Raw genomic sequence first — 25,569 nt, 5'->3', positions numbered from 1 at the left:
CGCGAGCGTGGCCCTAAAAAATTGTTTACATCTAGAAGAATTCAAATCTTACACTTAATGGGAATGCCACCAAACCTAAGGTCTTCACCACTTGGGCCAAAGAAATGTAATATATAACATTATTCTTTTGGCTTTATTATTGGTTGTTAGTGTTTAGAAGCAATTAGATGTCTCCATAGACTATATGTATATTATTAAAGTAAGAGTAATACTAGAATTAAACCACATTTTTATCTTATAATTATTTTATAATGTTAATGTGACAGTTCCAACTAATCCTTGAATTGGTCATTGTTAAATTATCCCAAAATATTTGTCACATAATTATTCCACAATATTGATATGACAGCTCCAACAAACTTTTAATTTTTATTTTATTTTATATTTTAACAATGACTAATTTAAAAATTAACCAAAATTGTCACATCACAATATTATATGATAAATGTTAGATAAATGAGAAATATGTAGTTTTTAGTATTACTTGTATAATTAAGCTTATAACAACTCATGAGCTTAAAAAAATTGGTGGATTTTCTGTTTTTTATCAAAACAGAACTTCAAGAAAAGAAAAAATAAAAATAAAAATGCACGAAGTAAAAAAGAGTAGAACGATTGTTGATAACACAAGTTATCATTTTCTCTCACATAATAAAAAATTTGTGGTCCGCTAAATCCATCATCAATGAACCTGTTATTGATAATACCCCATCCCAACGCCACTTCTTTTTTCAATTGACCTGTACTCATTGACTAATTAAATACTTTAGTTCATACTGCAGCTTTAAGTAAAAGGGAGAAGGTGCATGGCTCATGATGCCGAAGATGCTGAGCTTTGTTCCATACAATTTTTTCATTTTCTCTTTTTTGTTTTTCTTTTAAAATAAAAATATTAACAAATAACTAAAAACACAAAATATTTATAAATTACTTAAAATTATTTTCACCTATATGTCACATTAAAATATATTTTTTTTTTCAAATTAAAAAAAAAAAAAAAAAAAGTCTAAAAAGCATTAACAAACGGAACATATTTGCAAAAAATGTAAGATGTAAGAGTTTAAGGAGACCTGTAATAGCTTAACTCATTGATTTCAGAGGTGCAAAAAATGTTTCCATAATGTGAATTGTACATATTAAAAAAAAAAAAAATTAACTATATAGTTTATATTTAGTCCCTTCAAACTATCACTCAATTTGTAATATCTCTTCTAAACTTTAAAAAATTGTAATGTGCCACTCATAAACTACTGAGCTATTTCACTTACCCCTGCTTTAAGATTTTCTGTTAATTTAGTTGGCAAATGCCTAAAATGTCCACTATACTCCCTAGGAGAGTATGAAAATACAACTATGCCCTTAGATTAAAAAACAATGCTGGGACCATGGAGACAACCCACGGCCAGTCGTGGCTCTCCTGCTTTTTTATCCAACAGACGAAAAATTCCTTCGTTTGTTGTTCGCTTGTTGCCCTCCATGCATGTGTTAAACCTTAGGGTGCAAACATTTTTCTCTGATTGAAGAATTTTGCGTTCACCTTTAGAGTCTACTCTACAACAGATGCCTTATTAATTAGTTCTGCCAAAATATTCATCAACTCGAATCCCGCTACTTGATCCATGATTTGTGGGTGTAAGCCCTTCTTGAACTTCCTGCCTTCAGATCTTCATCTGGTACCAAGTAGGCCAGGGGGCGAAGTGCAATAGCTCCACAAACTTGGCTGCATACTCCTTAATTGACAGTCATCAACTTTGTTGTGAATACACTTGTGAGTGTTGTGTCTCACTTTGAGAAAGTATAAAAAAAAAGAGTACTTAATATACTTAAGTGGACTCAAGCCCATTAACTTAAGCTTTTGGACTAGAAAAGTGTCTAAATATGTTTATTAATGTACTATTGGTGGACTCTTTAAGCGATTCTCTCTCTAATAATTGGTATCAGAGATATGGTTAGCTTCCGCCAATACGAGTGTCTTGGTCTTTGACGAGTTTGGTTCAGTTCCAGTAAACAAAGTGTTGATGGCTCTTGGAGCAGAGTTGCGTTATGTGGCTTGCAATTAGTGCAATTATGGTACACGTGACAATCTTGGATTTGTAAATGACTCACACACAAAAGGGTGAAAGAGACTCGCAACTCACAAGTGTGTGTGTGAGAGAGTGAGAGAGAGATTTGTTGTGAGTGAACTTGTGAATGTTGTGTCCTACTTTGAAAAAGTATAAAGAAAAATAGTAGTTAATAAACGTAAGTAGACCCAAGCTCATTAGCTTAAGTTTTTAAGCTAGAATGATGTCCAAATATGTATATTAATGTACTATTGGTGGATTCACTAGACAATTGGGTGTGTTTGGTAAAAATGGTTGAGTTGATTTTTCTTTTAGCAGTAGTAAGAAGTGATTGACGTGATATAAAATAGAAATAATTTATATAGAAATATGAAAAAGTTTTGTACAGTAGTCGATTTTTTTTATTTGAATAATATAAAAAATTATTAATGTGATATAAAAAGTAATTGTCGTATGTAATCCTTCGAAATCCACAATCTCTCCACTTTTGTTGTTGCTAGGTTGAACACGGCATACCACACCATCTGTTATAAAAGATGTTCAAGATGATTAATTGATTCGGAACTACTTTTAAGCTTGCATTATTATCTTCTCGTATTTTCCTTTAAAAACACATAAAATTTTCTTTTCAATTCGTAAGCAAATGGTTGTTTTTTTTTTAAAACGCATAATTTTAAAGGCTAACTTGTGATTTTAAAAGTCAAACTACAATTTTTATTAAACGTTTAACTACATTTTTTAAAATCACTTTTTAAAATTGTACTTTTTGAAATCGCAAACCCAAATTATTGTTGGCGATTACCAGTTACTAGCGGTTAATAACCACCATACTCGTACACTCCTAGACTTCTGCTGATGCTGATTCTTTTGTTGTTTTCTGGAATTTATGGTCAACTATTGTTTTCACTGTGAGTGGTATAATTGTTTGACGTTGTTTAATCAAAAGCAGTGTTCTTTACTCTTTTGTGTGCTTTGCTTAGAGAATTTTTGGACGCTGCAACCGAGAAAGGATTTTTGGAAGCCTATAGACTGCACACCGGTTGAGCAACCGGTTGTAGGGTCAGACGATACGACACAAGACCCTAATGAGACACAAGGAAGTGTAGATTGTTAGTATGTTCTACATGAGCGATCGGTTGTAGGGTCAGACGATACAACACATGATCCTAACGAGACACAAGGGGGCGTAGATTCTTAGCATGTACTACATGAGCGACCGGTTGTAGGGTTAGACGATAACGGTATGAAACTTTTTATTTTCATGTCAATCACTTCTTATTTATAGTTTTGTAGCCTTACATTTCCAATTAAGCTATGAGATTTCATTTTTTGGTGTAGAAAATTTTTTATTTTGAGCATGTTCACCTACTCGCGCACATAAAAAGATTAACATTAATGGACCTAGTAAAGAAAAGAAGGCAATACAGGTACGGGATCAAGAGGAGTCTAAATTTGAAAGAAGGTGATACCGTAGAGTCTGTGGTCAGTAGGGCTTCGATAACGCCAGTCTTCAATGCAGAAGACTTCGAAATGCAAATTGATACGTGGTTGTCTTCGACTGATAAGATATTTTCATTTATTTTTTTATTTTGTTGAAGAAATCCACATATTAACATCACCAAATTTATTGGAGAGAGTGTTGAAGTCCAAGACAAGCCGTGACCAAAACGCACTTCTTCACACTCTGGGATCGAAAAGCATCACACAGGTTGCACGATAAATTGTACGTATAATAGATAAACATTTACGGCTTGTACGTATTGTAGTAAGATAATAAGCTTATAACTGATAATGTTAATGATATTGCAGGAGGAAGACATAGGAGAAACATCGAACCGAGATGATATGTTCATTGTCTCGCATACTAAGAAAGATGGGAACCTTGTGAATGCAGTGGCTGGGGAAGCTATCGTAAGTGGTAAATACGTAATATTAGTTATATGTTCAAGTTTTCACCCTTGGGTGTTTTGTGCAGGTGAAGATGAGAGAAATTATCGAGAATCAGTCGCATGCAGAACAAGTGTGTTCACAGGGGTCAGTCTATTGGTCGCATAACGATGCGTGTGCACAAGTGCTAGGACCAGAACATTTCGGTCGTGTACGTGGGGTGGGGCTAGGGCCGACTCCTGATAAATCCACCTCTTATACCTCCGGACAAGGATCGATCTCTAGTGCGCCTACTCCCAAAGAACTAGAGATGGCAGCTGAGATTAGGGGTGTAAACGAGCTGATCCTGAGCGGGTATTGGCTGTTCGGGATCGGCTCGTTTATGTAACAGTGAAACTCGAGCTCGACACGAGCCTAATTTTGGTGTGCCAGATCGGCTCGTTAAGAGAGAATTACTGATCGAGCTCGAGCTCGACTGGAGTGAAAAAAAAATCCTAACACAAACAAGTAGATCGAGAACCCTAAAATCAAAACCAATCAACCAACAAATCTCATACACAAAATCCAGAAAAAAGCAAAGGACAGGAAAGTAGAAAACAAACCAGATGGAACGGAGCTGATGCCAGAAGCGCCATTCTCAATCTTGAAAGCTTGGAAAGAAACGATTTTTGGGCAAGTTCTTTTTCAGAGTTGTGGATTGTTGTGGCTGAGATTCATGAGTCATACCGAGATTTTGTTAGTTTTCAAGTGATTTCGTCAAACTGTTAAAACTTGGAAGCAAAAAAATCAAGCAAAGGAGGTTGAAGAAGACGCACCTTGAACTTGAAGGAAAGACGAGATTGTCAACCACGATAAAAATTTTCCTTGAGGGGTAAATGTGAAGAGTTTGTAGAGAGAAGAGGCGGGATTTGTTGAGGATAAATTAGGAATAAAAGTGGCTGATATTTTTTGGAGGGAAATGTTTACGTTAGGCGAATAGGCGTCATTATTGCAAGTGATAGGCGCACTGCTCAAAACATTTCTTCACGTTTTTTCTGACACGCGGACGATTGTGGCAAAGCCAAAACACCTTGTTTAACTTAACAAAGGACAACGCTTTTTAGTTTTTACCATTCAGGAAAACAAAAAAAAATTGGGAGGAATGCGTTTTCCTTTAAATCAAGTGTTCGGATGTGCCTTTCTTTTTCTTGTTTTTATATATATATTGGTTGAAATATGGTACTTGAGTCAGACAAGTCAAAAAGAAGATATGATGTTATATAGTGTACACGGTCATATTAATATAAAGGGGAGTGTTTGAAGGGGGTGGTATGTGGGTCTGTAACTGAGTGGTTTTTTTTTTTTTATAATTTTCCTAATATAAAAATCCCTTTACACAAGACAAGGAGAAATGTACTACTAGACACCTCTTTTTTTCCTTTTTTTTTTTTTTTTTTTTTTTTCTAAAAAAAAAAAAATTCTTAATAGATTAAGACTTAGGTTAGATTAAATAGGAAATTATGAGTAGGTGGGACTTATCTAAGTGACTAAGAGCATTTTCAAAGTCTTATGTAAATTTTTATATAAAATAGCTAACTAAATCTCACTTTATCTAGTATAACTAATAACTTTTAAAAGCACCATACATCCGATTATCTATTTTTAACTATATTTATTTATTTATTTATTTATTTTTTCTCATTATCGTAATTTTTTACTGTCCTTTTTTATTTTCAAACAGTCATATTTGTCAACGGTCGTTTTGTTAAAACAATTATTTTTTCTCAAACGATCATTTTTCTAACAATCATATTTGTCAACGGTCATTTTGTTAAAATAATTATTTTTTCTCAAACGATCATTTTTCTAACAATCATATTTTTCAACAATCGTTTTGTTAATTCTGTCATTTTTCTAACGTAATAATTTTTAAACGGTCATATTTTCAACAGTTCTATTTGCCAATGATAAGTATAAATATAATATCCTTAATTATACCAATATCAAGCATATTAATAACAAATACGTAGTCAATCGTAATTTTAAATTTCATATTATGGCATTATGTTAATTTTAAAATGGCAAATTCATTTTAATTAAAAAGTCATCTCCACCAAAAATACCAAATAAAACCCTTCATTAGCCAGCAGCATGAACATATTTGTTGGGGATAAATCCCACTCAACCCGATCCAAAGAGGAGATTCAAAAGTCAAATAAGGTCCAAACAGATAAGAATAATGATCAGATAAGAATAATGATCATATTAGAAGTCTAAGAAGATATTAGATCAGAAGTCTAAGAAGATATCAAATTAGAAGTCTAAGAAGGATTAAAGTTCAATTAGAATTCTGACAGCAGTTCTAGATCAACAAGGAGTAGGAGTCCTAATCCAGGTTTGACTCCACCTCTTTGCCTATAAATAGACCTATACCCCAGGTATAAACGAAGACTCAATTTTATGCATAGAGCATTATTTTTTCACAGAAGCTAACTTAGGCATCGGAGCGGGCATTATTTTCTCACAGAAGCTAACTTAGGCATCTGAGCGGGACCCCCGGAAGGGTCCCTAGTTTTTGTTGTTTTGCACAATTATCAAGAAGCATGAAGAACATCAAAGGAACGTGCAGATTCACACCATACCGGAAACTGTACCAACAGTTTGGCGCCGTCTGTGGGAAACGATTATTCGTTCCTCATAAAAGAAAAATAAGATCCAGCATGGTGATGAACACATGTTCCGGAAGCCAAACCAACCGAGAGCCCATAGTCCGAATGGAGCCAGGTATTCAGAATAATCAGCAGCCTCCACCGAACCTTCCCCCGGGGGGTGGAGATCAAGATCGCATAGCAGCGTTGGAAGCCCAGATTGAATCCTTAACACATCGGAATGCCGAGTTGCTGCGCAGGAGGCCGGAACAGCCCAATCCCAAGATGAACAGGGATGAGAGAGAGGAAGAAGATCACAACAGCAACACTAATCCTCGGAGGGAGGATGACCGCCAAGGAGATCTGAGCAGAGTTATTGCCGAGCTGGAGAGAAGGTGCACGTACATGGAGATGGAAAGAAAGGACAAAAGCAGATCCGTAATGGTGGACAAGCTCCTAATGGATACAGACTCACCCTTCACCAGACGGGTGGCAGACTATCAGCTTCCCGATAAGTTTAAGGTACCCCAAATTCTAAGTTATGCAGGAGACAGAGATCCCTTGGATCACCTAGAGAATTTCAAAGCTCATCTAGACCTTCACGGGACACCCGATGAAGTAGCATGTCGGGCCTTCCCTCTTACTCTTTCGGGGAATGCCCGAGACTGGTTCAGGAAGCTGCCCCCGAATTCCGTTGATCAGTTCAAGGAATTGTCCAAGATATTCCTAACGGAGTTCTTGGCTTTCCGGACAAGGAAGAAGCCTTTGGGATATTTGCTATCATTGTACCAGCAGGGCAACGAGAGTCTTAAGGAGTTTATGGCTCGGTTCAACCGAGAGAAGGCTACGGTCGAAGATCCGACCAAGGATATGATCTTCGCTGCCATTTATCAGGGAATTTCACCTGAGGAGCCTTTGATGAAAAAGTTCATCCGGAAGCAACCGAGTACCTTGCAGGGCCTCATGGATAAGGTAGAAGAATTCATTAATCAGGAAGAGACACTGAAGTCTATGGCCAGTTCTAGACTACCCCGAGAGACAGCCCCAGAAAAGAAAAGGAAAGAATTCAGGAAAGCTGACGGGGAAGAGCAGAGGCAAGTAAAGAAGTTCAAAGATTACAACTTTACACCTCTCAATGCCGAGATATCAGAAGTCCTCATGGAAATCAAGAGAGATCCGGCGTTTCGGGAACCGCAAAAGATACCAGGTAATCCTCCTTATAGGAATGCAGGGAAGTATTGTGATTTTCATAAACAAGCAGGTCATTACACCGAGGGGTGCGTAACCCTAAGGTTGTTAATAGAAGAATTCATAAAGAATGGCAAGCTAGTTCGGTTCTTGGGAGAGCGACGGAACCATCCAGGAAATAACAGGCCTCGGAATCATCAGGACTATCAGCCCCGAGATCAACAGCCACGGGATTATTATCCCTGAGACCGTCCTCAGCTAGACGAGAGGCATCAAGAGAATGCTCCCCGAGATGACATAGAAAGAAGAGAGGACCGAAGAAGCAGAAGCCCACAGCATAGAGAGCCGAGGCAACAACAGTATCTGCCCGTGATCCCATAAAAAGGACTCTCGGGAATTTCAGGCTTGCTTTCATTTTTTAGCATTTATATTTGCAAAGAAAGACTTTTATTTTTAATTCAGACTAGATAGAAAATTCCCCAGATTTTGGGAATAAGTATTTTCAAAATAAATGAATAAAGCTGACTTAAGCATCGGAGTGTTCCCGGTCTAGGGACCGGGAACCCGTTGATGTCGCTTATTTTGTAGGTAAAATCTCTCGGATCAGTCCTAGCCGAGAGTCTCGGATCAGTCCTATCCGAGTACAAGAAGAAAACTCTCGGATCAGTCCTAGCCGAGAGTCTCGGATCAGTCCTAGCCGAGTATAAGAAGAAACTTCTCGGACCAGTCCTAGCCGAGAAGGAGCCTCTCGGATCAATCCTAGCCGAGAGCAAGAAGAAACTTCTCGGACCAGTCCTAGCCGAGAAGGAGCCTCTCGGATCAGTCCTAGCCGAGTCCAAGAAGAAAACTCTCGGATCAGTCCTAGCCGAGAGTCTCGGATCAGTCCTAGCCGAGTCCAAGAAGAAAACTCTCGGATCAGTCCTAGCCGAGAGTCTCGGATCAGTCCTAGCCGAGTCCAAGAAGAAAACTCTCGGATCAGTCCTAGCCGAGAGTCTCGGATCAGTCCTTGCCGAGAGCAACAAGAAAGCATTCTCGGATCAATCATTGCCGAGAGAGAGAAATAAAGAGAGCCAGGGGGTCGGATTTAACCCTCGGGTTTTGCAGGTTTTTCAAGAGACAGGGAGAGAACCCTAAGGAAAAACAAGAAGGTAATGGGGGGTAAGATTTAACCCTCAGGTTTTGCAGGTTAGAAGGTTTTCAGAAGGAGACAAAGATCGGGTTTCCTTAGACATGGAATTCCCATTATTCAAGCAAGCTTCGGATAAGGGAATTGGGGGGTAACTGTTGGGGATAAATCCCACTCAACCCGATCCAAAGAGGAGATTCAAAAGTCAAATAAGGTCCAAACAGATAAGAATAATGATCATATCAGAAGTCTAAGAAGATATCATATCAGAAGTCTAAGAAGATATCAAATTAGAAGTCTAAGAAGGATTAAAGTCCAATTAGAATTCTGACAGCAGTTCTAGATCAACAAAGAGCAGGAGTCCTAATCCAGGTTTGACTTCACCTCTTTGCCTATAAATAGGCCCATACCCCAGGTATAAACGAAGACTCAATTTTATGCATAGAGCATTATTTTCTCAAAGAAGCTAACTTAGGCATCGGAGTGGGACCCCCGGAAGGGTCCCTAGTTTTTGTTGTTTTGCAGAATTATCAAGAAGCGTGAAGAATATCAAAGGAACATGCAGATTCATACCATACCGGAAACTGTACCAACAATATTCTACCAAAACAAACTGAAAATCGATGAACATTTTTTTTTTTTTACTCACAAATAAATTTACAAAAATCTCTAGTTAAAGTTGCTTAGGCTTAGGAAAAAAAAAAAAAAAAAAACTAACGTTAAGATTCTTAAGAAAATCTAGATACTTAAAGGATTGGTTAACTAACATTAATATATGCGTATGAAAAAATAAAACTAACATTAATAAAATCTAGATACTTAAAAAGTTAGTTAACTAACATTCATATATGCATAGAAGAAAAAAAAACTACCATTACTATTATTAATTTAAATGTTTGTATATTCTCAAATAAAAAATTATTATCATTTGAATTTTGTCACTAAGAAAAATAAAATAATAGTCAATATAAATACTAACTAACTTATTAAGTTAAAACATTAACATTAACAATGTTAATTATTATATTATTATATGATTCATATGGTCCTATATATATAATGATAATACTTTAAGTTTTTTTTAAAAGTCTATTGATAATACTAATTATATCATATCTAGCTGTTATATACAACAATGTTAGATTATATGATCTAAATTTTATTAGTAATACTTAACTTGTGATTATAATTAACATATTTGGTAATTCCAATCCTAGTAACTTAATTTTTAATTATATGAATCACATTGTCATTATATATGAATAATATGATTAAGTTTCAGGAGTGTCATTATATCATATGATTAACGTGAATTCATATTTACATATGTAATCTATATACATAGTCATTGTATCTAAATATTACTAATAATTATTAAATACTTCAAGTCTTAAATCATAATTAATCAGTATATGAGTGTATCTAAGTATTTAAATTCTTAATCATTATATTAGTGTAAATTTTTATACTTATATGACATTATGTAGTTATAATTTATACTTATAACTTAATTTATAATTATATATGTATATATATTTTATAATTATGAATTCTGAATCATATGATTCATATCATATCACTTGATTTATGAGATTATCTATGAATCTATGATAAGTATGATTATTGTGAATCATAAATCAATAAATCATAATTATCATAATTCATAACTATCTATTAATAATAGTATATATCATATAATCATACGGTCTAAGTATTATCATATGACAACATATTAACAAATTAATATAATTTAACAATCCGTATGATCTTAGATCTTGGATCACGTGATGTAATGATTATTAAATATCTAATGATAATACTTATAACATATAATAAAGTGATTACATGTCATATGCCACAATGTTATATTGTTTTTTTTTTTGATATGTCCACACAAGAGGGGGATGGGGGATTCGAATTAGTGATCCGCTTCATGAGGCGTGGTCTCAACCGATTGAGCTACCCATTTGGGACACAATGTTATATTATTATATGATTATATAGTCATGTTATATTACATGAATAATATGATTAAGTATTTAGATTGTCATTATATCACATGCATAACAATTAAGTATTGATATTATTCATCTTGTATTATAAGTTGTAACCAATTACCCGTGAGCTTACTTGGTAGTAATTAAAAATTTAAGATACTATCTAATGATCAATGTTATTTGTTACTTAATAAATGCTTACATATAGTATATTGTTTATTAATATACTTTATTATAAAAATAAGTTATATATATTAACAAATTAGTGTGTGTGTGTGTATATATATATATATATATATATATATATATATATATATATATATATATATATATATATATATATATATATATATATATATATATGCATGTGAGTCGAGCCTTAATAAACGAGTCGATCCTTATACGAGCGGGTTCACGAGCTTTAATCGAGTCGAGCCGAGTTTATACGAGTTTGCATCATTTAATAATCGATCCTAATTTCGTATTCACGAGTAGCTCATTTAATAATCGATTCGAGCACGAGTCGATCTTTAGTCGAGCTGATCTTGAGTAAACTCACGAGTAGCTCAGTTCGTTTACACCCCTAGCTGAGATGGAACGTTTGAAGACTTTGTACGAAGCGCAAAACATCAAATTGCAAGAGCAAAACAACAAGCATGAAGCGCAACAGGAAGAATTGGCAGTTGTCAAACATATGGTAGCCATGATTATGGTAGGAAAACAACTATCAATGGGAAACAAAGAAGAAGGTGATGTTTTGGTTTACACTTAATTTTTTATTAATCAATCATTAATTGTCCCCTCTTATTGTTCATTGGACTTGTTTTATTTTTATTTCAAATTCCACAAGAATAATTTATGGTTGAAGAGGAATGTTAATACTTAAGAGGAATGTTAACTATTATAATTATATGCTTAAGTTGAATCTTGGAATCCTCATGAACATGTCTTTTCTTGGGGGAAAACATCATCAACTCGTATTTTCTATTAGCTACAATTTTAGCTGTTTATCAATGATCTTTTGTAGAACTTTGTACTCTTTGGTAGTGTAGGTGCTGAAATGGCTCTGTAGTGCAAAATATCGTCATTGTTTTCTCTATTCTATCATTAGCTTAGCAGTGTGATATTGGAAGTTAAAAATTAGCTACTTAATTCCTAATACTACTACAGTTCAAGGATCTATTCTATCCTTTGAAGCGAAGAAAGAAAAAAGAAAGTTGCTTGTATGAGTATCTAGGCGGTTATATTATAATCATTAGTTGTGTTTAGTTTTCACCTTGCAATACTACTACAGTTCAAGGATCTATTCTATCCTTTGAAGCGAAAAAAGAAAAAAGAAAGTTGCTTGTATGAGTATCTAGGCGGTTATATTATAATCATTAGTTGTGTTTAGTTTTCACCTTGCAATATGTTAATCATAGCCTCATCAAGATGATTCTTACCTAACAATTTGGGATTTGTATACCTATCGTAGCAAACACTATAAGCATAAACGAACAAGATGGTTGAAGCAAGCAATGCACACAAGGCCATAAATCGGATTCTCCTCTGGGCTTCCATGCGTTGATGCACACAAGGCCATAAATCAGATTCTCCTCTGGGCTTCCATGCGTTGATGATTATAATGGTGAATGGAATATAGGTTTTAATTTTTTTGGATTTTAATTATGTATTTATATTTGAATTCTGTAATAGGTATGCATGAATTTTTGAAATATGTAAGCTAATGGACCGTTGTTGTGAAGAGTTTGAATTTGGAAATAGATTTGGATTTGAATTTGAATTTGGGATTTTGGAAATGGATTTGAAATTCTATATTTGGGATTTTAATTATATATTTTAAAAAAGAAAATATCATTCTAGACGGTTTGGGCCAAATTCATTTTCCATATACGAAATTACGGATGGTTTGGGCCCAAACCATCCATAAATAGTTACGGACGGTTTTAGGCCCAAATTGTCTGGAATTATTTACGGGCGGTTCGAAAAACCGTCCATAACATCTTATGGACGGTTTCGGCCAAACCGTCTGTAATTGTGGACGGTTTGGCCCAAACCGTCCGCAACTCAAAATACCGACCAATTCTCCTAGACGGTTTAAAACCGTCCAGAAAAAACCGTCTGGACCTTTTCCCAAACGATTTTTTTCTCGATTTCTGGACGGTTTTAAACCGCCCAGAAATCCTTTTTTTTTTTCTTTCTTTTTTGTAGTGCACTAACCGGATAACTGAAAAATCGAAAATAACCGCAACCGAATAACCGAATACCTCGGTTGTAGTTACAAATTATAGGGTTTTAGAAAATTGAGTAATCAGTTTTTATATATCTATATATATAAAAATAAAAAAAATGTAAATAATTAAAAAAAACCCTCTATTAAATGAATGAATACCCCAACATCGAGACAAGCAACGTCAATACAAAATTTAATGAATACTTATAGTGGAAAGTGGAATATGGATTCAAATGCAAAAAGTTCAAAAAAAAAAAAAATCGATTCACAAAGAAAAAACATAAACAAAAATCCTATTATCACTGAAATGGGAATTGGTGGCCCGTGGCCGGCCATTGATTTAGACTTTTTTTATTTTTTTATTTTAATGTTTTGGATTTTTAATGTTTTTTAATTCTTAATAACTGGTTTTAGATTGATTTTGGATTTGTAATGTTGTTTGTTTGTTTGATTTTCTTTGCAATCATCTTATTTAATCTATGGACTTGACTATGAGCGCATTGAAATGAATGAATGATTAATGATAAATGAAATTATGTACGTGCAGTAATATTTACTATTTAGCATTAAATATTGAATGGTTGGATATTAGATTAAAAAAAAAAATTAACAATGTATGAAAATCAGTTTTTAATAATCGGATAACCGGCGGTTGATAATAACCGCAACCGATCGACCGGTTTTGGTTGCGGGTATTTAAATGGGAATAGTAGTTATGAGGAAATAACTACAACCACAACCGGTTGTATACCCCTAAGCAGAACTACCAAAATTTCAGCAAAGCATCGATCAACAGCTCCAAAATGGCTCCACATTCTAGCGGCACATATAGACCCTAAGATAACCCAAAGCACAATCAGTACGCCAAACCGAAGCTCCCGATAATAGCAACACCAAACAACAAGAGCAGAAAACAAATCTCAACCATGCTCAACTGCTGATGCAATAGCACAGCTAAACAAATGAAAAGAGGATTGGGAACTATATGGAAGTTTTTTGTGTTCACCTTATGCTTCATTTATGCTTGCAAATGTATATATGTCTTTGTGTTCTCGTTTTTACGTCGGAAGACTGAAGTTTTATTTATTTTTTCAGTCCAACAGAGGATTAGCTATTTGGAAGCATCTTGAATAGTATGGCTTCACATGTTTACTAGCACGATGCCACGATGGTTGAATTTGGGAATCGGTGATCCTCAAGTGGTACCACACCGAAGAAATGAAAGAGCAAGGAAACGGAGGCCCGGTACAAAAGCAGAAGCAAGCTGTTATACAAAGCATACCTTTCTCGGCCTTTTGGCTAAGATCAAGTGTAGTATCTGTTCTTATCAGTTTAATATCTGATACGTGGCCCAATGGGCCACACGATATTAAATTAATTTCTCTAGGGGGAGAGCCCATCACAGGAGCTTGCTTCTGGGGCTCTCGTGCGTCGCCCATGCGTTGCATTACAGCACGGGCCAGGCGCACCCCAACCAAACCTTAGTAAAATATTTATGATCGTTGCGATGGCTGGGTCTCTCGTTTCTGTTTCTAACACTTGTGAGCCTAGAGCTAAAGCCTTTTTCCTTCCTCACTTGACCCATCATTTAAATGCAATTTTATATTTTGTTCTATAATTTTATTGAAGGCGTTAAATCTTATGCATGCTTATTTATTTTTCTCTGAAATAACGAAGAAAATGTGTAAAAAAACTTTAAAATTTAAAACTAAAAAAGAAAGGTCAAACCACTTAAAATGATGGGTGGCAATTTGTATTCGCGTGTCGAGTTTAAGTCGTGTCGGAGTATAAATATAAGACTATATATGTTAATTTTAACTTGATCCATTTAATTAAACGGGTCAAACTCCTCAACCCCTCTAATTTTGTATTGGGTTTATGGATCATGTAAAAATTATCTGTCGGCGAGTCATGCTGAAGTATGGTTATAAGACTACATAAGTCAACTCTAATCCGATCCATTTAATTAAACGGATTATGCTCTTGAATCCTAACTCTTTATTTTCATGTTGAATTCGTAAATCGTATCACAAATTATTAGCCCTAAATCCACCCCAAATCACATGAAGGTGACCAATTCACCCTAAGGTGGCCCAACCATTTCAAACCTGTTTAGGGTGGCTCTGCCACCGACAACGTGTTACAGGAGGGGCATTTTGCTTTCAAATCGTAGTTGAGGAAATTATTTGTCACGAGTGGTAATTCGGCAGAATAAATGAGAAAGGCATCTTTATTCACTATTTTATATCTCCGTGTAATTTCCCCGAAATTATATTTTATATCCGTGGTTTGTAGTGTTTGACGCGAGAGGCAGCTACTATGAGCATAAGCTATCAGTATGGTCCAACTTCCGCCTTGTAAAAACCGGCATAGAATTCAAGGCTTGGCATAATGCTTTGTGGGTGTGGATGAGAACAATAAATCACAAGATTGTGACTACCTAGTGGATGTCAAATCCTCAAACCGACTTTTATTACACTAGAAAGGGCAGCTGTACATTGGTTAAAGCTTTAGAGCAAAGGAGGCTAACTAAAGGCAAACTACACATAAAAACCAAGTCTACCAACAGACTCTCACTCATTCAGGGTATTTACATGGCCCTTCATCCATGATTCCATGCCTTGCCATATAAAAACCTCTCAACCTCAGGAGTATATATAGATGATGTTCGACCTTGCGCCATTCAAGGAAAATCTTCTACTCTGTGGCTGCGACAACTGATGCCCCTTCCACCTGAAATTTCACCCCCACCAAATTGACAAGTCAATACAACAGAAAGTTATAATATGTGGCACTTTGATCTGAAACATACTGCAAACTTGTAGTAGAGGTGTTTGTTTACAGAAATTTGTACCTTGAATGTTGCACCCCAGATCTCTTCTTCAGCAGCAGGCACCGCAGTGATCTTATGCTTAGGATTCTCATAGCTCCTCAGTCCTCCTACTGCTGTAGAGAAGAAACATCCTACAGAAGCCAAGGCAGAATTGTGAACAAAGTTAAGTAATTAAATAACAATGATGGTGACCGACCCCATAAGCTGATAATTAAGCTAGCATCTTGTTTTTCACCCACCTTGAGGGAAAGAAGCAAGTGACTTGCCACAAGCACATTTAAGCAAATCCGCATCGTCAGCGAAGGCGACATATCCATCAGCAGTGATTCCCCAATAGAGAGGAACCTTACCATATTGGTCCTGTCACAATATTACACCAAACCCAGCTGCTGTTATTAGAAACCAAAAGCACAGCTATTAATTAATTAGCTTCGCCAAGGCATTTGGTTGTTGGGCTAATTAATCAACTTACAGAAGCAACAAAGAGGGTTGAGGTAGACTTGTCGAAGACTACGAAAGCAAAATTCCCGCTTAGGTGGCCAACAACATGGTTGGGAGGATACGGCGCTCGATCACGGAGTGCCTTGTACGCTTCGATCACCAAAATCACCTCGTTCGCAGACTTGGCCAGCCCATATTGCTGCCTTAAACTTCCCAAGTTGTCGAGCGCACCCTCGAACAAGCAGAATACCTCATCCTTCACTGCAAACGACCTGCCATTTCCCACCCATAAGAGTAATTAGCTAAACGACCTATCACTAACACTGATTTTTCTACCATTGGGCATTCATTGCATCTATACGGGGTCCCCCACCTAAAGTTCTGTAATCCTTATCCTAATCCCACCAACCTTATCCAGTCTAAGAAGTCCAAAAGGGTAACTATCAACCACTATCAAAATTCCCGAAAAGAAAAGAAAAAAGAGACACCCACACAGAAGAAATGGACCCACGAATAATTATCCTTTACTCGCATCAATGGTCGATCGAGAAATGGTGGCTGTGACTTGTAGGTCTCTTCTGCCCACATCATAAAATTGTGGCTGTGACCACTACAGTCAGACAGAGATGGCCAACATACAATGAACAATAAATTTAGTGGCTCCAACATGTAAGTATTTAACCCTTTTCTTTTCTTTTTCTTTTTCCTTTTCTTTTTCTTTTTCTTTTTTCTTTTTGGGAAAGACAGACGTGCTGTAAAGTGTAATGTTCCAATCTGTTTAGGAAAATAGATATAAGAGTTTAACTATGAATAAACATATCATATTTTATTTGGAATAACTTTAATACCTTTAATATTGCACGTCAATTATTTTTCTTTAAAAATAACTTTATAATTTAGAGATAGTTATATAATATTGCTCGTTTGATAGCGATTTTAAATATTTTTTCCAGTTTAAAAATTAAAAATACATTTTTTTTTAAAAAATAAAACAAATCATTAATAAACAATTCAAAACACAAAATACTTTTTAAATATAAATCTCACTTAAAAAAACTTCCACTTTTATATCAAATAAAAAATTTTTTTTAAAAAAAAACATCTGTTAAAATTATTATCACGATCTACCCAAAATAAATAAATAAAAAATATATATATATATTATTTTTCTTTCGTTTTAATTTAATGTATACCAAATCCGCCAACCCAACTGTCAACATTGAAGTCAAAAGTTGGTGGGACCAGTTGGTCCTCCACGACCACAGTTGTCCACGTAAAACGTCGACTCACGTTAACCATCATCCCACCGTCCACCTATTGGCTATAACTTATTTTCCGGCAAATCAACCACGCGCAGGGCTGAGAGTACTTCAAGACAGAGAATCTCTATAGCCACGTGGCAAGCACAGAGAAGCCTGTCTCCACCAACTAAATGTCAAATCTATTTTCCCATGGCGATCCATCCCTCCGGAATCACCGATGATGAACCATTATGATCTTAAAATGATGACCATTGGATCTCCTCCCTCCACGTCACGTGAGAATATGACAGCTAATTTTCTACACAGATTTGTTATTTGTAAGTTCGATTGATGCTAATTTTTAAATTCGTTTAGCGAGCTAGATTTAGGAGATTTAGAGCATCCATAGTGAAGTCCTCAAAATTGACGAAAAATATCACTTTTAGCATTTTAGCTACTTAATTTTTAAAAATTTTAAATATTAAACTCTCTAAATATTTTCTATTTCAAAATAAATATTATTTTTTTTATTATTCTTTCAACCAACCCAACAAAAACCTTCTGGTTCCAAAAAAAAAAAACCACCGACCCTTCTAGAATCTCAACTTTCATCGGATCCAACAAAGACTATCATCGGACCCAACCTTCAACGACCGAGGCTCGACGGCTGGTGTTTCCTCTCAAAAATGAAAGATTGACGAATTGTGGACCTTCTCTGTTCCTAGATCCATCGGAACCGGCTTTCGATGACAACTGGATCCTTCAACGGCCAGCAACTTCTCGGCCAGCCCTCATCTCCAACGAGATTTTGAGCAAAATCATCTGTTTGACGACTTTACTATAAATGCTCTTAACATCTTTAATTAAATAGGTTAAATTAAAATTAATTTATATAATTTTTTATATTCATGTCTCGACGTAATTCTGACTCAATACATGACGTTTAGAATTAATAACTTTTAATACAAATTCAGCACAAAATTAATAAATTAAAATTAAAAAATTTAACTTTTTAATTAATTCCGCAGCCAAGTACGAGAGATGATATTTTCAATCATTTTTGTTTTATCAAGCTTTACGATATGTGAAGCTAAAAAGTCTGGCCACCGTACGATTTCCAAACTGAAACAGGACTGGACCAACAACCCAAAATTAAACCAATTTTATGATTATTTTCATTATTTGGTTATATTTGTTAAGATGGACCACGATTTTGTAAAACCTTTAATATCTAAGAAAATTAATGATAAAAATGGTGACATAAATCACAGCAGGTAGACGATGGTTTTTCAAAATTGTGATCCACTCTAACAATACTGATCAAGTTATCAATAATCTGAGTTAACTGTTGAGGAGCAATTAATTTTGCATTTCTACCAATCAGAATACGGTACCACCGTGATCTAGCACAAAACGAATAGCGGCGATTTCTTTTAATTTCTTCTTTGTCATTTACCTGGGCAACAACGGGGACTCCTTATGGTGAGTGTAGGCCAACTGGACGTGGTCTCCGACCTGCACGGACACCGCGGAGGCATTGGACTCCACAAACCGGTTCAGCAGCGCCGTCGCCGTCATCTTCGGCGACGGAGTCCGGCTGCCGGCTGCCACCAGCTCCTCCGGCGGCGACACGATCGAACTACTGAACACTCCCAACATCTCCACCTAGTAAACCCTCTCTCTCTCTCTCTCTCTCTCCCAATAGGAAGTTCAGAGCACAGACAATGGAATTCGGAGCTGGGAGTTTGTTTTGCCATTTATAGAATGAGGAGAGAGGGTATTTTCGTCTTTTCGATTATTGTGTTTTTTTTTTCGTCCAATGAGGGAGGAGGAGACATGTGATGCGTGGGGTCTACTTGGGGCGATGATTCTTGAGCGTCGGATAACGACGAGAAGAGGTTGGGGGTCACTGTGGGGCCTACCGAGGGTTCGAATCATATGTGTGGCAAAGACTTCGTATAGAAATGATACATTTACATTTCTTTTATATTTATTGTATATCTACCTTCAATCAAATTTTAAATTTACTATCTTTACGGGGTAGTTCAATCGCTTGAAAATCATGCCTCATAAAGCGGAGGTCACTAGTTCGAATTCCCCCTCCTCCCTCCTCCCTCTTGTGTGGACATGTCAAAAAAATAAAAAATTAAATTAAATTAAATCTACCATTAAATTTGTGAGGCTCAATATAAGCCTTATAAATTTAAAGGTAGATTTAAAAATTAATATGAGAGTATATTTTACGTCAATTATTAAAATCTTAAATTTAATTGTGATTGAAGTGATAATGCATATAACAAAAATTACTAACGGCATATGCAGATGTATATAGCGGTAATTGCATACCCTGGCCTTATATATATAAAAATTTACCGAAACGATGTTGTTTTGATTTTTAATACCTATCCTGAGATGTTTGTATTTTCTTTTGTTATTTTTAAGTTGGAATGTCAAATTAAGATATGAATTTCATCTAAAACAATATGGCTTAAAAAAAATACAAAACAAACTCAAAACACTAAAAACAGACTCAAGATTTTCAAAATCGTTTAAAATATGTCATAATATATGCCCAAAAATACTAAAATATGCTCAAAATGCCCATTACTTTATATACGGGTAACGGTTAATAACCACATTCAACAATCGTGAGGATAATGGTTAGTAACCGCATGATGCAGATGCAATTATCTAAAAGTGATAACCGTAAAATGCTGATCTACGTGTACATCCCTAGTCACGTCAATTTGTAAGTCTACATAACACTTACTACATCAACCACTGAATAACTAAATTTGATTTGTGACTAATTTGATAGTGCCACATAAATTGTCACGTCAATTTATAAAAAAAAAATGTAATAAAACTTGTAGTGCCCAAAAGTTTTCCTAATAATATCGGTGATATTTCGTGTTTTGGTAGGAGAAACTGATGATTTTAATGCTCCGTTTAGTTCGACGTAAAATGTTTTCTATCGTAAAATATTTTTAACAAAATCATTTTTCAGAAAAAATGATTTTCCTGAAAATATTTTTGGGCATTTGGCTCGTACGAAAAATCACCAATGGCGTAAAATGGAATTTGGCAACCGCCACCAGAATCCGGCAACGTCCGGCTGCCGTTGCTGAATTTTAGCGAACCAGATTCCGGCCAGTGCCATTGGATTCTAGCAATCAGGTACCAAAATTCAAGGATCTTCAGCGGTAGAGTCGGGCTACCAACAAACTCAAATTCTCAGCGGTGGCGGATTCCCACAAATGTGTGTGCAAGAATGAAGAGTTTAAATCCAGAAAACGATATACGTTTTTCAAAAATTAAAGAGACTTTTATTACCAAACTAAAAATTATTTCTGTTGATTATTATTTTCGCTCCTATGAAACACTGAAAATGGTGAAAACATTTTTCAAAAAACATTTTACACCGAAACAAACAGAACATAAGTGCATAACATTTTTCAAACGGTTCGTAATAATACTTGTGATATTTCATGTTTTGGTAGGAGAAACTGGTGATTTTAAGTGCATAACATTTTTCAAAATGGGCTGAGTAACCCAAAATTTAAATTATGAACGAAAGTACGTGAGGGCAATGCTTCCAAAAATGCGGGCCCTGTGATTCGTGACACGGATGCCAAAAATCGAGGCCACCAATTAAGGTGGTAAAAGATGTATAAAGAGTTCGAAAAACTCAAACACTGAAACGGGAATAAACAGAGAGGTTACAACAGAAAAGCCCAAAACAAAACATAACAACAACATAAAAACTGGAAAACAACCAACAACAGAAGCCCGAATGAGGGGAGGGGAGTGGGAGCCACCTCTAGTGGCGTGTGAGAGCCACGTGTGGCCAGAGGAAGGCCTCTCGTTAGTTGGAGACGTTGGAGCCGCCGAAGTATGCCGCAAGCCGTGGTGGGGGGAGGCGGTTGGAGGAGACGTGGTCCACACATGCCAGGAAGGTCCCTGGCGCGTGCACTGGACGCTCCGGCGAGTGGGCAGCGGTGGGGAGCATGACGACTGTCGGTGGGCTTGGAGGACGCCGGTGAACCCACTGGTGAGGCGCGTGTCGTGCAAAAATGGGCTGGGAAGTGTAGATCTAGATTCTAAGATTTCGACCCACAAAACCATCCAAAAAACGCACAAAATGCGGTGGAAGGAGACAGGATAAACCGGTGAGCCGACATGGGAGGAAAGCCAAAAGCTTCCCTCCCCACCTTTCCTTGTAACCTCCTCCTCCTTCCTTGCAACCCCATCTCTATCTCCTTCTCCTCTATGTGAGCCGACATGGGAGGGAAGCCAAAAGCTTCCGTCCCCACCTTTCCCTGTAACCTCCTCCCCCTTCCTTGCAACCCCATCTTTATCTCCTTCTCCTCTATCTGCCCAACCAACCAGCCACCCAAAACCCTTGAGAGTTTTCTCTCGTACCAACCAACCAACAAAAGCTTCCGCCTCTTTTGAGGTTACTTTCATGCCGGATCTTTTTCTGGCTCTTTATCTTCTTGCTCTGCTCGTAACACAGAGCTCACCGGTTTATCTCATCTCATTCCACCGTGTTTTGTGCATATTTTGGATGGTTTTGTTGGTCAAAATCTTAGGATCTAGATCTACGCTTCTCGGTCTATTTTCGCACAACACGTGCCTCACCAGTGGGTTTGCCGGCGTCCTCCGAGCCCACCGACAGTCGTCGTGCTCCTCACTGCTGCCCACTAGCCAGAGCGTCCACTGCACGCGCCAAGGACCTTCTTGGCGCGTGTGGACCACGTCTCCTCCAACCGCCTCTCCCCACCACGGCTTGCGGCGTACTTCGGCAACTCCAGTGTCTCCCACTGACGAGAGGCCTTCCTCTGGCCGCACGTGGCTTTCACGCGCCACCAGAGGTGGCTCCCACTCCCCTCCTCTCATCCAGGTCTCTGTTGTTGGTTATTTTCCTGTTTTTATGTTGTTGTTGTGTTTTGTTTTGAGCTTTTCTGTTGTAACCTCTCACTGTTTATCCCCGTTCCGGTGTTTGAGTTCTTCGGACTCTTTATACATCTTTTACCACCTTAACTGGTGGTCTTGGTTTTTGGCATCCGTGTCACGAATCACAGGGCTCGCATCTTCGGAAGCATTGCTCCCGCGTACTTTTGTTCATAGTTTAAATTTCGGGTTGCCCAGTCATTGTTTTTGTTCTTTTTCATTCCTATTGTAATTTTGTTTTCATGTATCTAAAAAAAAAAAAAAAAAAAAACTATTAGTAGAGTGATCGCACACCATCACTCCAACGCTCAAGTAAGTTTGGTGAAGGTGAAAAAAATTTAGTAAAGTGTTGATAAGACAAATTAGGCGCACTTGAGAATGAATGCCTCTTCTTCTATATGTAAGTTGTCGTCATTTACCCTTCCTCTTTAGGGTTTTAAGAACTCTCACCAATAGTTTGTTACTGACATGGAGATTCCTTCTTTAAGTTTGTTAGAAAGGAACACATAGCGTGAGCAAACAATTGACTGAATTAGGAGAGTGAAAAATCAGTTATTAGGTGTTACATCTAGCTAAGAGTGCATTCGAATCGTTGCTGACAGTTTGGGCTAGACCATCATGCCTTCGGAGTTGTGAGTCGCCAGTCTTCTAGGCTTTTCGGTCGAGCCAACCTACTGGAAGGCTGTCAATAACCAGGCTATTCAGTAGTATCCCAATTCCCTTTGCCGATTGGATTGTTTAGAACTACATGAAAATTTTGTATCTAAATCCGTAGGTAACCAGGCCCTTGAACAACTTTTGGTTTTGAGTAAGTTTTATGGGAAATTACGTCACTAAAAGTAACCATTCCTTGACTTTTTGGAAATGAACTGAATATGGTTCTGATGCCGAGCGCACAGAGCAATCAAATTTGGCAGAATTCTATGTCGAAAGAGCTTCGATAAGAGGCAACTACTGCCACTTATGGCCACACCGACGGTGCACGTACGTTGTGATAATTAAGCCATAATTGAAGGAAGGAAGGAAGGAAGCTCCCAACCCTACATACCACTTGCCACAAAGCTAGTTACATGATGTGCCACCTTTACGATGTTGAAAGCTCAATATATACTATTATTTTGTAAATCTTCAAGAAAAATAAAATTTGAATAAGAATTATTTAGTACATGTTCAAGAAAAATAAAATTTGAATAAGAAAAGGAACAGCTCAGCTGATTATTATTGTTTATGTTTGGGTACAACTTTGGCGGGTCCAAGTTTGTCCAATGAAAACCATGGATGGGCCTCAGGTTTCTGTGTTCAGATAGCAACTTGGACCTTAATTAAGGGTCAAACCACCACATTATTATTATAATTAAGTTTAATAGGAGACAGTGGCATGCTAATTGGTATCAAAAGATTCAAAGCAATTTTTTTTTTTTTTTAGAAGAGAAAGTTACTTTAACTCGGTGGAATAAACCAGCGTTTGTCCTTAAAGTATGCAGACATTTTTAATATATATATATATATATATTTGGCACAATGCGTTTTAAAGTCGTGATGACCATGAACCTATCAGAACTCCACAGTTAAGCATATTTGTGTGAGAGTACTACCAGAATGGGTGACTTAATGAGAAGTTTGATTCAAAAAGTCATAAACGAATAATATTGTATTATTTGGAGTGAATCGTTACATATAGTCTAAAAACAAATGTTAATAATACAATGAATTAAAGAAATTTCAACCAACGAATCCAATTTAAGGAAAAACTTAATCTTATCAAAATAAAATATTAATTGAAGTTATTAGATATTTTTTACCGATGGGACAAACAGGACAGGCAAGCGGACAATATTATATTATTTAGAGTGAGTTGTTACATATAGTCTAAAAACAAATGTTAATTTAATACAATGAGTTAAAGAAATTTCAACCAATGAATCCAATTTAAGGGAAAACTTAATCTTATCAAAACGTCCATCAAAATAAAATATTAATTCAAGTTATTAGATATTTTTTATCGATGGGACAAATAGGACAAGCAAGCGGACAATATTATGTTATTTGGAGTGAGTTGTTACATATAGTCTTAAAAACAAATATTAACTTAATACAGTGAGTTAAAAGAAATTTCAACCGAGGAATCCAATTTAAAAGGAAAACTTAATCTTATCAAAACGTCCATCAAAATAAGATATTAATTAAACTTATTAGATATTTCTTACGGATTGGGACAGACGGGGCAGGCAGGCAGGCAGGCAGACCACAGATTCTAGCTACATGTTAGGGATGATATTACAAGTATCATTAAACAATTAATCTAAGTGCTCTTCCACGTCATACACAAGGCAAAAGATCGATAAATTAGATTCTTCCTTAAAAAATAAAATACTTGTACTTATAAATCGATTCATGTTTATTAAAAACATTATTTAAGTTTTTTTTTTTTTTTTTTAAATGTCCACATAAGAGGGGAGGTGGGATTCGAACTAGTGACTTCCGCTTCGTGAGGCGTAGTCCCCAGCCGATTGAGCTACTCTTTAAAGACAACATTATTTAAGTGTTGATAAAACAAAAAGCAACCACTTATTAGTGTTAGTTACGACAGTTTCTATGCAGATTAATGGAACAACAATGGACATGAGAGATGGATGGAAATTTATGTATAATGCTGACATATATGGAAGATCAAAGACGTGGGGCCGTTAACCAAAGGTAAGGATATATCGAGTAATTCAACATGTTATGTAAATATTTGTTAAATAATGAGGTGGCTTTTAATGACATATAAAATTACTCGGGAGTTGGTGATGGGCCGGGGAAATTGATGTGATGGGGCCACCAAGAAGAATGGAGTAAGTTTTGGATGGTCATCAGATGTGATGGAGCTTAGGTTGGAAATTCAGTGGACATAGAAAGATGGAAACTTACTTGTCCAAGTGGTATTATTAAAATCAAGATAAAAATAAGGTCTATTTCTGTGCTCCAACTTTTAATC

At 36.3% G+C, this 25,569-nt stretch overlaps 1 protein-coding gene and 1 non-coding gene across 2 annotated transcripts; one reads left to right on the top strand and one right to left on the bottom strand.

Moving 5' to 3' along the window:
* Positions 1-14,399: 14,399 nt before the first annotated feature.
* On the top strand, positions 14,400-14,595 carry LOC133858959 (U2 spliceosomal RNA). The gene has a single exon (XR_009898632.1). It is a non-coding gene; the product is annotated as a U2 spliceosomal RNA (small nuclear RNA).
* Positions 14,596-15,565: 970 nt separating this feature from the next.
* LOC133882091 (stem-specific protein TSJT1) lies at positions 15,566-19,363 on the bottom strand. Its single transcript, XM_062321197.1, has 5 exons — positions 19,093-19,363; positions 16,427-16,667; positions 16,194-16,314; positions 15,976-16,085; positions 15,566-15,854 (listed from the first exon to the last, which is right to left on the bottom strand). Exons 1-5 carry the CDS (start codon positions 19,293-19,295, stop codon positions 15,819-15,821), a joined length of 711 nt encoding a protein of 236 aa, XP_062177181.1. The 5' UTR covers positions 19,296-19,363; the 3' UTR covers positions 15,566-15,818.
* Positions 19,364-25,569: the final 6,206 nt, after the last annotated feature.

The sequence above is a fragment of the Alnus glutinosa genome, chromosome 1 (genome assembly GCF_958979055.1).
Source record: "Alnus glutinosa chromosome 1, dhAlnGlut1.1, whole genome shotgun sequence".
Classification (NCBI taxonomy): Eukaryota; Viridiplantae; Streptophyta; class Magnoliopsida; order Fagales; family Betulaceae; genus Alnus; species Alnus glutinosa.
The sequence above is the reverse complement of the archived record's forward strand: the minus strand, read 5'-3'. Positions and strand labels throughout refer to the sequence as shown.

Excerpts from the sequence above, each read along its gene's own strand:
- LOC133882091 (XM_062321197.1), bottom strand. The coding sequence starts at position 19,295 with ATGTTGGGAGTGTTCAGTAGTTCGATCGTGTCGCCGCCGGAGGAGCTG. Across the intron at positions 16,086-16,193 it reads ACTTGCTTCTTTCCCTCAAG|GATGTTTCTTCTCTACAGCA; the intron begins GTGGGTGAAAAA and ends TGGCTTCTGTAG. Across the intron at positions 15,855-15,975 it reads TCTGGGGTGCAACATTCAAG|GTGGAAGGGGCATCAGTTGT; the intron begins GTACAAATTTCT and ends GTGAAATTTCAG.